Here is a 14,077-nt window from a genome sequence, read left to right on the forward strand (position 1 = left end):
AAGTACTTGGAGCAAATTAAGGTGTGTGTGTGTGTGTTAGTGTTAGTGTGTGTGTGTGTGTGTGTTATGGAGTGAGTGAGTGAGTGTGAGTGTGAGTGTGTGTGTGTGTGTGTGTGTGTGTGTGTGTGTGAGGCAGGAGGGATGAAAATCTAATTCAAATCATTACGAATATAGCCTTAAGAATTTGTTCTTTTAAATAAGAATTCTTGATCAACAAAATATTTGTCGTGTCTTCAATGTGCAGACTGCAATGTCAGCCTGACAATTAAATGATGCAGTGTTTGAGGATGGACTCATTGCAGCTGTTTACAGAATTTCAGCTATATCATTCATGGCCATTGAAGGAACAATCACCTTTCTGATCAATTTACAGTTCCATTATAAAAACACACATGTGATACAAGTGATGTTTTCCGTCTTTGACTGGATATTTGTTTGAGAAAACATGTTAATTTTGGTGGCTTTCATCAGTGAGTAGGTGAGTTGGGTTTAATGCCATTTTTAGCAATATTCCATCACTGGCCTTCACACATTTGACCAATGTGGGATCGAACCCACCCATTCACCCTTAAACCACAAGGCTACCACACCGCCCCCTTCATCAGTGTGTCCCCTTCCATCAACACTATATAACAAACATTAACACAAAACACCATTGTGGCATCAATATTTCTTTATTCATATTATGATATTGACACAGTCTGTGAAACCATAAACTGTTTCCTATGAGCTTATGTACATGAGCTGAGATTGTGTTATGTCCCTACAAGGTAAGGTTATGTACAGCAGATTGACACATGGAAACAAAACATCAATATGAAATAGACTAGACTCGGAGGCCACTGTTACATATACCTTGTGCAATGCACACGAAATATACACGGTAATATTTAAGTTTGACTAAACTCAGAAAACATTTAACCATATTTCTTGTTTCATTTAAGCACTGAGGTAATATTTTTTTAAACCATAACATGACAGTATAATAATGATGGTGTCCCATGATTCAAACCTATTCTGATATTTATTCCCATTAACCATGAAATTTTGATACTTTTTCATTTAAAAAAACAGAATGGTAAACACATATCAAGGTACATATGCACTTAAAAAGCAAACTGAAATTTACAGTTTTTGCTGTTTTTTAGGTGAGAATGGTTCATGTCAAGCAGCATACTTCTTGAAAGTTGTAAATTAAGAATTCAAAGAATTTTAACAAAATATTCAGTTTTGTTATAGGCCATTTTGGAAGCATACTGGCATATCAAGTAAATGATATACAGAAAAATTTAATATTTATTTAACATTTAATGCTTTTTGACACATGTTTTATCATTTCAACCTTGTTCTCAATATTTTACAATTATGAACTTTCAAAACTACTGACTGAAATGGAAAATGTAATGCGAACTGATAACTGTTTTTGTAAATGTCACAACAAAGATCTTCCAAAACAATTACGCTTCACCTCACAAAGTGCAGCAGAAACTTCATAAATATTCTTTGACTAGAATAGAATATATATTTCATATACTCGTATCTTTCATGTTTCAAAAATGTTTTCTAGATATTGCTCGTACTTTTCCAGACAGTCAAGAGTACCTATACTGGTGATATTTTCATGGAGATTGATATTTAGAAATTTTCATGAAGAATCAAATTCCCAATTTCGGATGCTCCTGCACTTTAAAACTTACTGTATAGTATTCTCATAAATATCCATCCTCACAACAGATATAGAGTTCAATCATGTTTACCAACAAGCATGAGAGAAACTTGAAATTCACTTTGAACTTCAGAATCAGGCAACTTGACAATCCAATGCCACATGAAGTTGTAAATTCACCTATCATTGTCAAAATCATGCTCGGCCAAAGATAACTTATTAAAAATGTGGTTTCCAAATATCAAATACCTTGGCCATAAACTGCAGTGCATCATTATCAATGTTTCGCAGTGATATAAGCGATATTAAAAAGCTTGTTTAATTACTGAAACATTTCATGTGGACAAAACTGCAGTCATTAATATTATGCTTATATCCCCTCACGAAAACCTAGTGTTAACTCTGATTTTCAATGATCATTCGTATAATTGTCCCCGCTATTTTGCCTTGGCAAGCCTAATGAAATCTGTGTTTTGGCAGATAATCGAACCTGATTATTCTCTGGCCTATGTATGACCTCCTCTGAGGGCAAATTCAAATTTATTTAACTGAGACAATCTTTTCAAGTCTGAGAAGAATGTGACTTCCACACAAGTGCCCTACTTATTTTGAGTCTCACGAACCATGAATTTGTTGGATTCTGCGACTTTGTCAAAGAGTGTCTTACACAGCAACAGACAAGATTAATATTGAGCGATATCAAATCCATACCCCAACCAAGGCCTGAGCGAAATAAGTTACACCCCATTAACATTCGTCACAGAAAGTAAATAGTGTCAATGACAATTTTCTAAGCTTCAATTCAATCATGTTTAGCTGGAGTACCCTGTGCCCTCTTGGTAGAAAATTTGATGGGATCGAATTCCTGAATAAATACTATCATGAAGTACTTGTCAAGTGAATTGTGAATTATTTTTTGGCACCTACTGACCCATAGAGAACTAGTTGACAGATCTGTCAATCACCTAACATAAATAGGGCTCCCCTTCTTTCTGTACAGCTGTTGTGGTGTACAGGTACTACCAAACATTTCTTAACAATATTTGTGTGTTATTGATAGATACGAAATTGAAACTGTTATCACACTGTGAAAAGCAGATTCACCAATGAAAGAACAGAAAGAATATGACCTTCACTAAGATTAAAATGCTACTTTGAAGGAAAGTATCTGTAACAATTTCAAACAGAGTTTAATATGTCAAAAATCAATATGAAACAGCTTAAAGGTGAGTATTGTTTTAAGCCGCTTTAAGCAATATTCCAGCAAGATCATGGCGGGGTACACCAGAAATGGGCTTCACATATTATGCCCATGTGGAGAATCGAACCTGGGTCTTCGCTGTGATGAGCGAATGCTTTAACCACTAGGCTACCCCACCGCCCCAACAGCATAAAACACAATCACAGACGACTAATCAGTTTCAAAGCCTCAGTTTATTTGTTACACAAGAAAGTCTGCAAGACAAATTGCAGATAAGAGTACGCCCACATGACTAGATATATTATAAATAAATATGTTACCATTCCACAGAGTCAACAATGCATCATTTGAGCTCAGTTCTTGCATTAATATTGTTATAAAACCAGATGATATATCTCATATTTACAAGCATCCAATCCATTTATACAACATCCATTTGAATCTTAAAACCAAAGGCAAAAATATGTAACTAAATTTCACAAATTTCAACAGATTCCTTTGACAAAATTTCAAAAGAAATAAACACTGCAATTGACTTTTGGGAATTCTTAATCTGTGAATAATGATCTTAGTCCATATGAGACTGTCAAATGTTTTGTACAATGAACAATGTTTCGAATTTTGTATATTTAGAAAACTTGCAGGACATGTGTCTCAAACATGTCTAAAAATGAAAACTCAAAAGTTGGATGAGTTAAGGTGATGCCAAATTTCATTGGATCACCTTGATTGGAAATACTGCCTGAATATCAAGCAGTTCCCAACCATTCTTGAATAAAATGTCAGCATTTGCAATGGTCTGAGCTCAGTTTATAAACACACATTCACACATACATATATCCCTAGTATTCCCATAATGCAATACCTCCTTCCAGTTAACTCCAATTAAACCGTCTTTTTAATATACGGAATAGTCTTTCATTGTGGGGGCGAAAAAACTTTTTCATTTTTTTAATCACACTCGGTTCCAGATCTGGATGCTTCCGTCCTTTACTAGCACCCAGACACTTCTCCGCTGTCTTATTGAATCTCATACAGTAAAATCCACGAGTCCTATTGAAGTATAACGTGTTGTACGTTATACGATTTTCAATCCCAAGAAAATTTTCAATCTGGGAGATTTCCGAGACAGGGTCCACTATTAAGTTATCCCCATCCACAATATGAATTTGGTCCTTGGAAAATGTGGAAAACCATCTCGGAAAGAACTGATGATAAATACTGATCTGGATGGCCCTGTAATGGACATTAATCTCCCCAGTGAAGGGGTCCAGCACAAGCCTCTCAAAATCTTCATGGGTCTCATTCCGTGCCAGTTTGTTGTAGTATATTTGGGTATAATCAGACACCACACGAGTCGTTGGATTTCGTAAAATCACCAAGAGTTTGATTGAGCTGTTCAAACTTTTAATTCTGTCTGGCACACTTGGATCGATGAAATATCGTGGAGTTTTCTCGACAGTGTACTGGTTGCTTAATGTCATCGGCATTTTCTTCAAGTACCAACTAAGACCTTGTCCATAGTTGTCTCTGTCGTCAAAAAAATGAACTTCTTCTTGCGCAATTTCCACAGTGGGATGTAGGTCCATAAATTCTAGCAAAGCCCTTGTCCCACATTTTCGTACTCCAATGATAATGCACTGAGGCAATCTCTGAATTTTCTCCCCCGAGTGCAATTTTTCCGCAAGACGTGCGCGTTCCTCAAGAAGCTTGCGGAATCCACTACCTGTGATGATGTTGTCAAGAGGGTGTGTGTTGATGTTGAGAGACTCCCAGATGGCGCTGTTGCAGTAGAACACCACATAGAAGAACAGCATCAGTGGGATCCCGACAAGCCACAGCCTACGAGTCCGTCTCATGATGCTGCGGTCAGAGTTGTCACTGGACGCATCCTTTTTCAATATTATGGCTTTGGCAGAGCCTAGCCAACCCTTAGCTTCGGTAGGCACCAACGACATCTAGGCCACTCATCTGAAAGACAAATAAGACATGATATACACTGATGCGTCAAAGAGGTTGAAAAGATTTCGTGTAATATAATAATAATATAAGTTATAGCAGTTTCATGGGGGTACATGTGGTTTTATGCATGCTACGTTGGGTTTTTTACCACAAGCCGGACAGGTTTTAATCTGCCATTGTAAATGAATTAAAACATGCTAAATTTATAGAAAACAGCTGTTCGAATGAGCTGAGCTTAACATGCTTTAGTCACATGAAGTTCATTGACTTGAGTGAGTAAGTGACTGAGTGAGTTGGGTTTCACGCCGCTTTTTACAGTATTCCAGTTATATCACGGCGTGTCAGCTTAATGTGGGAGGAGATCCCAAAGTGATGCAGGTCTCAGACGTTTACCACTTTGGTGAAACCCACGAGTACGGGTATGGTGCTGACAAACCTTGAAACATAATCAGGGCGAACCAGGATTTGAACCCACAGTCATAGGTTTTTGGCCTTAGACGACTGCGCCACCCGTGCCCCCTTCATTGTCTAGAAAAAAGTGTTCAGCTATTTGCTTCGTGATGGGGTATAAGGGATTTATTCTCCTGCTCACAAATTTATTTCCCTCCCAGGCAGGATACAAGATCATGTGAACCAACACTGAAGTACGGTAACTGTGACATTACATCTGCCAGGATACTTGGTAAACAAGAACATTTTGAAGCAAGTGAGTGAGTTAGTTGGGTTTAAACCAGCTTTGTGTTTCAGTAGTATTACAGTATGTCAACTTGATGTTGGAAGAAAGCCCAAAGTGACAAAAGAAGATACATAATCAGGGTGAGCAGGATTCAAACCCATGACCATAGGTTCCAGGTACATCTAAGGGACACAACTGTGCACAGTGAATTGCAGCACCTTAGATGGCTGGGCCACCATGCTCCCATGCTCATGCTAATATATTTGGGCTTAATATCTTTGAATTATCTAGAGCCTAGGTACGATAACTATTTGCCCTAAAGATAAAAAAAAAAACGGAAATATTTTCTGCTCATAAAAGTATGCCATCTTAAACCATGTATCAAATACTTCAATTAAACCAGGTTCCACTGGATATCGAATGTGGTCAGTGAGACTAACACAGACATATGTTTAAAAAAAACCATAATAATATAACCTCCAACACAACATATTACTAATAGTGAAAGTACATAACATGACTGTTAATATTTCCACAGGGAAAGAAACAACACAAGAAACAGATCTAGAACAAGGTCATACAAAGGTCAACAGTAAGCCTCACCATACACCTCTGTGGGGAAACTGGAACTTGACAAGATGTGGTGATCCCATCAACATTCTCTGTTATCCTACAATTTATTTCTCATCAAAATACCACAATCAACCATGACTTCAGTGAAAACAGTCACCCAATACTCAAAACTCCAAGGCTTTGAACACACTTCTAATTTTTGCCACAAAAAGCCAAGCAAATCAAACTCCCAGGCGCTTTTCTCCGTCAATTAACTTCCGATTGAAATACCGAAGTAAGCTGAACTCTCCAAATCCAAAGCACCTAAACTTATCAGGAAAACACAGAAAAAATACAACTGTTGGAAGGTGGAGTCAGGACAACTTTTTCTTTCAGCACAAGTATAAATGTCCGTCTGAGAATGTATGTCCCAATAAATCACAAACCTGCTCCCCATGGTTATCTCCCTTTGTGGGGTATCCCCCATCCTAGACTTGATGGCATCACCAGATGGTCAAAGGATAGCATTCCAGTTACTCTGAGCTTTGTCTGAATGAGTGAGTGTATCGTACCACCATTTCAGCACTATAACAGCTGGGAACATCCACCAGCAAGGGTCTTTACACAATCGGAACCATCCTGGTCAATTAAATCTGGATCAGTGTCCTTTCAAGCAAATACTTACACACGCCCTGCCAATTGCCCAACTGATAAGAATCTTTACATATGTCTAAAAAACATCACTCAATGTCATCATCTAATTGGCCTTTCAAGCAAACACTTAAAACACAGAGCCTCAAACTGTCCTTTTGAGAAGAAACTTTGCATATGCCTAAAACATATGTCTAAAAAACATCACTCAAAGTCATCATCAAATTGTCCTTCCAACCAGTGCTTTAAACACTGGGTCATCGAATAAACCATAGAGTTCTTTTGAAACCTTATGTCTAAAATACAATGCACAATGTCAAATATGACTACAAAATGCACATACATTTATCATGCAATAGTCCTATGATGAGATACAGGTTCCTTGTAACCTCAGTGATGATTAAGCTCTCTGCATTATCCGTAAATACAGTAAGGATTCCACAATCCTAATGACATTCACCAGATGGCAGAAAGGTAACTGCAATGATCACTGAACAGAAAGAAGCTCCAGTTTCAAACAAACATATGGATAATGCAATAATAAATGCAACCTTCTCCAATACAGGATGATTCAATTTCCAGATACCCACCATCCCATTTGCACATGAGGAGTTTAACTGTGCATATTACCTAGAAAACCGACAAAATATGTATGTGATGTACATATAGTTATAATCTTTTGACATTTATCTTCAGAAATATTAAAATATTAAAACAAGGCATCTTAAAATGGTTTCCCCTTCTCCAAAGCCACCATGATATTTTAAAATGGTTCTCCTGTTTCTGACACCACCCACCCAGCTAGCCATCATGTTACAGTATACAAATGTCAGACAATATGGAGATCATATGGATCAATACTGACCTGATCAGACAACTCCAATCAGCATCAACACAAATGTCTGGAGTTTTTTAAGCCACATCAAAGACTTGGATTGTACACCAAGAAGTTGAAACAAAACAAGGCTTTCATTCATACTGTAAAATCTATTTACCACATGACCATGAGCAGGAATTCTTACCTCCATTAATATCAGATCCTATGTTTAAAACGAACAAGATCCAAAATACGACATTTCAGTGCAAGACAATCACAGCAAGAAGACACTACCGTCATGAGAAGATGAAATCACAATCTACCGAGAACAATGATGTCTTTCATCCAAATATAGTAAGGGTCAGGACCAACCTCATCTCCAGAACAACCTCAACCCGACCCCACAATACTAGCTTCAACACCCACCAGCTAAAACCATTTAGTACTATTTGTTCTGGAAACCTGATCTCCATCATAAAAACTGAACACAAGACACTAATCCCTCTCTACTACAAAACGCCCTTCATCATTCCGCCTAGCTCATGCTAATTCCAAACTGACCACACACCTTTGATGAATCAATTAGCCAGCATATGTTACCTCCATAACGCTATGTAATATGTGTAGAAGGTTACTGCTTGCTTGCTCTAGCACTTCAGTGAACATTGCTGCTTCAATCCCTCTGTTTTCTAAGCTGCTAGAACAAACAGATTTTAATTGGTATTCTTTGAGGAAGGCTTTAAGTTTTATTGAATCCCATTTTTGTCAATATTTTATGACAATGGCAGAACTGTTCCCAATTTCTTCCTGCGACACAACGTTACTTTGTGCAATTAGATCAATTTGATAACACTAAGACTCTATTTGGCTCCTGGTGGAAAGTATTTGAATTATTCGAGACAGACATCATCAAAGAGTCTAACTGTTACAAATATTTGGGGTATCATTTCTTTCACCATGAAGAGAGTACTTATTACAACACATATAATAAACATCTTTGTTATAAACTGTACTCTAAAACAAATAAAAAACGTTGATATGGTGATTTACTGAGTTCAAAATTAAGCAGAAATGACAAAGGGTTCTTGTCATAATCTTTATGTTCAAGAATTAGGGGGTTCTTGATTAGGTGAGATGAGGTGAAATGATGTCTAACATCGCGTCCAAGATTATTGCACTTATATAGCGATGTGCATGCACGTGTATGTGTGTGTGTGTGGCTGCTTGTACTAGTCTTGTACTAGTCTTGTACTTGTACTGCTTGGACTGATGCCGATTTATCGTGCTAGCACACGGAGATACCATGCCGCAGTTTAACATGAATACCCCACTCAGACAAAGTATACTGACTCCGAGCCGACCAGTCCTTGTTTTCGCCCCTTAATACCAAGCACCAGACAGGGTAACAACAAGTACCATCTTTTAACGTCTTTTGGGATGACGCGGCTGGGGATTGAACCTCCGACCTTCCGCTCTCCGGGCGGACGTTCTACCATCAGACCGCGGAGGCGGTGGGGGTTCTTGATTAAATACCCCAGCCACAGCAAACATGAAAGAATCCAGAACACCATAATTCTACATACTGCTTGACTTTTCTGGTTCCACAATACTTGAGTGAGTGAGTGAGTATGGTTTTACGCCGCTTTTAGCACTATTCCAGCAATATCACGGAGGGGGACACCAGAATTGGGCTTCACACATTGTACCCATGTCGGTAATCGAACCCGGGTCTTCGGCGTGACGAGCGAACGCTTTAACCACTAGGCTACCCAACCGCCCCTCCACAATACTTGAACAATCTTAACACTAAAGTAATGTTACAGCTTACACCATTCTCATTCATTTATTGGCATAAGTGAACATAATAAAATTTCTTCGGATGAAATAGATCCAGATCCAAAATACATTGTTCCTGTTTATATAGAACCAACATCAAAGCAGAATAATAATCTCATGCCAATGTATCTCATCCACTTTGATTACATCCTCGTCAACGGACACTTTATCTCAACTGTCAAATTTATTGATATTTCAAACACATGTCACCACCTCTAATTTAGATTCTTATTCTTGGAGTAACCCCAGTATTATTGATTAATACCCAAGTAGGTATTCTTCTCCACCTCACACTGTCACCATAATTGATGTCCAAATTGATAAAAATATAATTAACCTTTGTGACCCATCTGCCCATGAAACATGCACAACCTGCTGGGAGCACTGCATGTCACTTTCACCGGATCGTGAAATATGCCAATAAACTGGAAAGGGTTTTACTTTAAAAGAAATCTATCTTCCCTGGGCACTCCTGACAGTCGGCAGATGCTACTGTCACAGCCCTTAAGGGAAGGGGTCACCAGTTTTGTGTGGCTGCATCAAGGATGACTGGACAAGGCTGAGTGTCAGGCTAGTTATGTTAATGATATGTTGCATGAACAAGCTGGTCTCGCATGGATGCATGACTTGCTGATCCTGCTTGTGACAAAGACTTGAACTAAACACTAAAAATATGTGTAAGGGGAGTGAATGAACACCCAAAACAGGTCATGCAAATGTTTCAAATATAATTTCTCAGAATTTCTTAGATAGAAGGTTGATATATGAGTAGTAGTGGAATGAATGCAATATTAACTGAATTAAGATTTGTTTGTTTGTTGTTTAACACCACACTCAGCAATATTCCAGCTATATTACAGCGGTCTGTAATTTAAGAAATCATTCATGAAACCAAGATATTTAAATAAACTTAACTTTGCCACATAAATGTCCTATTTTGTACCCTGTCTGGAGTATTATTTTTTTGTACAATTAAATCCTTCAAAATCCTTTTTCTTATTACAACACAATTAATTAATGTTTTTGTTGAAAACTGTATTCTAAAAAATATCATTTATTGACTGTGCGTTTGAAGGAGCTTAGAGCAACTCCACAAGGCATGGCGTTACAGAGCTTTGCAAGTCACCTCATTATTATTATTATCATTATAAAAAACCCTACTTCAAAATCTCAACCAATAGTAAAACACAACCATATCAGTGCATATGACACATTTAGGCCTGTAAAATCATTATAACAATCAATCTTGCATAACTCCATAACCATCAATTCTAAACTAAAACACACGCCTCTTCTCAAACACAATACAAAGACACCAGACATAATATGTAGGATTCGTCCAAGCATAAAACATCACAAAACGCTCACCCTGAAATGTACAGGTAATCCACACAAAGAGAATACCTTGATGAGAACAGGTCCTTCCTACACATCCGAAATTGACGACTTGGCCATTTCACCCGATTCGAAGCAGCTCAATATCCAACTGATCACAGCTCTATCAACTGAGGTCATATTGCATTGGCGGCCTCTGTTTGACGCGAAATGTATTGACAGTCAACATTAACAATCATTTTCAATCGTGACATTGACAAAAGCAAAGTCCAGCGACAAAATTACATGACTTTTCGCCTCTCGTGCCACAAGTTTGCAAATAAGCATTCATTCATGACAACAGCTATTTTAACACTATCGCATAGAAAAAAGTATTTACATTTGACCGATCGTGTTAGCGCCTCATGGCTTGTGTCCCCAAGAACGCAGGGTGTATAAACATGCACGAGAGGGTCGCCAATTGGCCACAATGAATAACACACAAAGAGATGTTCTACTGCTTCACAGACATTGAGTGTATTGTCCGCGGTCCTCCAAACAGAAGACACAATATGAGTATGATGTTTAATGGGATTTAATGAGGGATGAGATTAGGCAAATGTCTTGTACTATAGATCAAAACAGCATTTCTAAACAAAAGCAGAAACAGTGATTTGTCCCTGGGAGAATATGTGCAAGAGTGTCATTATCAAATCATGATTATCATCACACAATAAAGATATTTTCTATTCAACAAAATAACGCTGTGTTCCACACAAATATTTACAAATCTTGAGTAAAATACGTTTCTACATTCTACTGTCAACATTTAACTTATCTTTTTTTTAATATGAGAAATGAAAAAAAGGCATGTTCATTTATGACACTAAAAAGAATTTCACAAATAATAAAACGCAATTAGTGTCAATAAAATTTGAAAAACTCAATGAGACAAAGAATGTTGTGAGAAATTATTAAAATGGCGACTATCTGTGTGAAATTATTCATCCGATCTTTAGGCGTAAAGCTGGGTAAAATACCACAGAACACAGACGTCAGAGTCTGTATGGGGCCATCTGTTCTGAGACAAATCAACTCAATTAAACATAACGTAATTAACACCATCATCAGAGACTGGGACAGGAAATTCAAAATGAAACAGAAGAATCAATTCCACATTACCCCTACAATTGAGCCATTGCCATTTAATTCAGGGATGGCCGACCACCTAGCTGTATCAGCAACGCAAACAGCACCCACACATGTTCACGAGGATACATTATCTTTAAAAATTAAACATGTATCATCTCAATAAAAGCCAAATATTTTCTAAAATATTGATTTAGAAGCATTATTTCAATTCTGTCGTCCATGAATATGCATGTCAAATAATGAAAAAGGTGGTTATCTTTGAACTATTGACAAAAACTCAAGCAGAATATTCATGAATGTGGCAATTATACAGATGACAGTGAGGCAGTTTTATCAATGCTCTTTCCTTATCACAAGGTTCTGGAGGTTAATGTTGACACTTAGATGTAGAAAGCCTTGCAAGTTGCTAACTTTGATTTGAAGGATTTAGAGCCCCAGAAGAAAACGTCAGTATTAAGGAGAGCTCCTTCTGACTGAAAAGGTTTAGCACTCTGACTGTGATACAACAACAAAGAAACGTATCAATAAATACACAATAAGCATCAGTTAAACTGTTAAATAACCAACATCAAAGACCGCTTGCTGCAGCATGGAAAAACCCACTGGCACCAAAATGGCATTAAAGTGGTTAATCTGCCTTTTATCTCCACAGGTCCTGAATTATTCAACTGTTCCTGCAGTACATATGTTGTAGCTGTTGATGAATGTTGGTATGCATTCTGGTAGCGGGATGTCAAGGTGAGTGAGTTGGACTTAATACCACATTAAACAGCATATTATAGTTAAATCATGACAGTTTAATGTGGTAGTAAGCCTCTAAAGTGATACAGGCCCTTTAAGTCTACCACTTTGATGAAACCCACAAATAGGGTATGGCGCGGACATACCAAGAATCATATTTTGGACACATGTGGACTTGGACACATGACCAACCAATTCTATCATAACTGATTGTCCTCTTCACTGTGAATTGCATCACTATAGGACCTTAGAACAGATGTCCCATGATATCAATTACTACTGTTAAATAGGAATATCTGTAATCTAATACCACTTATCTCTTTAAATAACCATTATGTTTCTCTCGTTCCAAAATTCATGTTTTAAATATCTAAAACTGTACCTTTTCATAAGCCATGTCAAATTGGAATAAGTCTACTGCAGACACTCCATAATTGAACAGTCCCTCCCACAAAATTGTAAACACAAAATTGGATCTAAAGTAATTCCTGACAAAGCTATATTCTTGATCCCTATGCTACACTCAACAGATCAAACACAAGCCTATAATCCATCCTAACCAATCTTAATTCAGGATTCTGTTATCTGATATTCCAGTACCAAGGTAAGACACGCTAATGGCAAACACTGATGAGATGTATTAAAGGATTTGGTGAATAATAAGGCAATCACAACATGATATCCATTAGATGACTTGTTTCAGGTGAGACTACCCAATAACATAACACCATGTACATCTGCGTATTGACCTCATAGGCATATGGTACACATCAGATGTAAATATAGACCTGTGAAGATTCGGGGTAGAATAGGTCTTCGGCAACCCATGCTTGCCGCAAAAGGCTTCTATGCTTGTAGTAAGAGGCCACTAACGGGATTGGGTGGTCAGGCTCGCTGACTTGGTTAATGCATGTCATCATATCCCAACTGCATGGATGGATGCTCATAATGTCAATTACTGGATTGTCTGGTCCAGACACGATTATTTACAGACCAGTGTCATATAGCTGGAACATTGCTGTGTGTGGCATTAAAACAACAAACACACAAACAAAAGATGAATATATAACCACAGCTTACCGTAACAAACCAATCTCTTCCTCCAAGGTTTTCTAAGAAATAGTGCTCAAATATGTAATGACTGACAAAATCTTGGTATGGAAGTCATTATCTACACTGTATAGTTACTATACCAATCACCTGCATATATATTACATTACTTTGTATAATGAAATATTCATTGTTGTACAATTTATTTCATCAAAATCAGTCATTCATGACATTGTGAAACAAAAGTTGTGTTTTACTCCAGTGGATGAACATATATGTATTTTGAAAGGGTTATATGAATCATTGGTATGTATGTTGTACGAACTACTATATAATTGTAGCGGCCATAAAATTTCCGAGTCCCGTGATGGGATTCGAACCACGGACCTTCTGATCCGAGGTCGGACGCCTTGTCCACATGACCAAAGAGGTTAACCCCGTCAGCAAGCTGACAAGGTA

At 37.6% G+C, this 14,077-nt stretch overlaps 2 protein-coding genes across 9 annotated transcripts in view; both read right to left on the minus strand.

Moving 5' to 3' along the window:
• Positions 1-14,077, minus strand: part of LOC124142205 (heparan sulfate glucosamine 3-O-sulfotransferase 1-like) — a 287,594-nt gene that overhangs the window by 11,648 nt on the left and 261,869 nt on the right. The gene's annotated exons all lie outside the window — the stretch shown is intronic.
• The window catches only part of LOC124142173 (heparan sulfate glucosamine 3-O-sulfotransferase 5-like), a 132,248-nt gene continuing 118,829 nt past the window's right edge, over positions 659-14,077 (minus strand). For 6 of the 7 annotated variants that reach the window (XM_048400280.1, XM_046510475.2, XM_046510466.2 and 3 more), the window contains exon 2: positions 659-4,838. In XM_048400280.1, coding sequence (XP_048256237.1) covers positions 3,743-4,825 — 1,083 coding nt within the window. In that variant the 5' untranslated portion in view covers positions 4,826-4,838 and the 3' untranslated portion in view covers positions 659-3,742. Of the gene's footprint in view, positions 4,839-10,729; positions 10,754-14,077 lie in introns of those variants that run through there. The other variant, XM_046510502.2, reaches the window with a different exon arrangement.

This window comes from Haliotis rufescens, unplaced genomic scaffold (assembly GCF_023055435.1).
Source record: "Haliotis rufescens isolate VD_foot unplaced genomic scaffold, xgHalRufe1.0.p SCAF_2, whole genome shotgun sequence".
Classification (NCBI taxonomy): domain Eukaryota; kingdom Metazoa; phylum Mollusca; class Gastropoda; order Lepetellida; family Haliotidae; genus Haliotis; species Haliotis rufescens.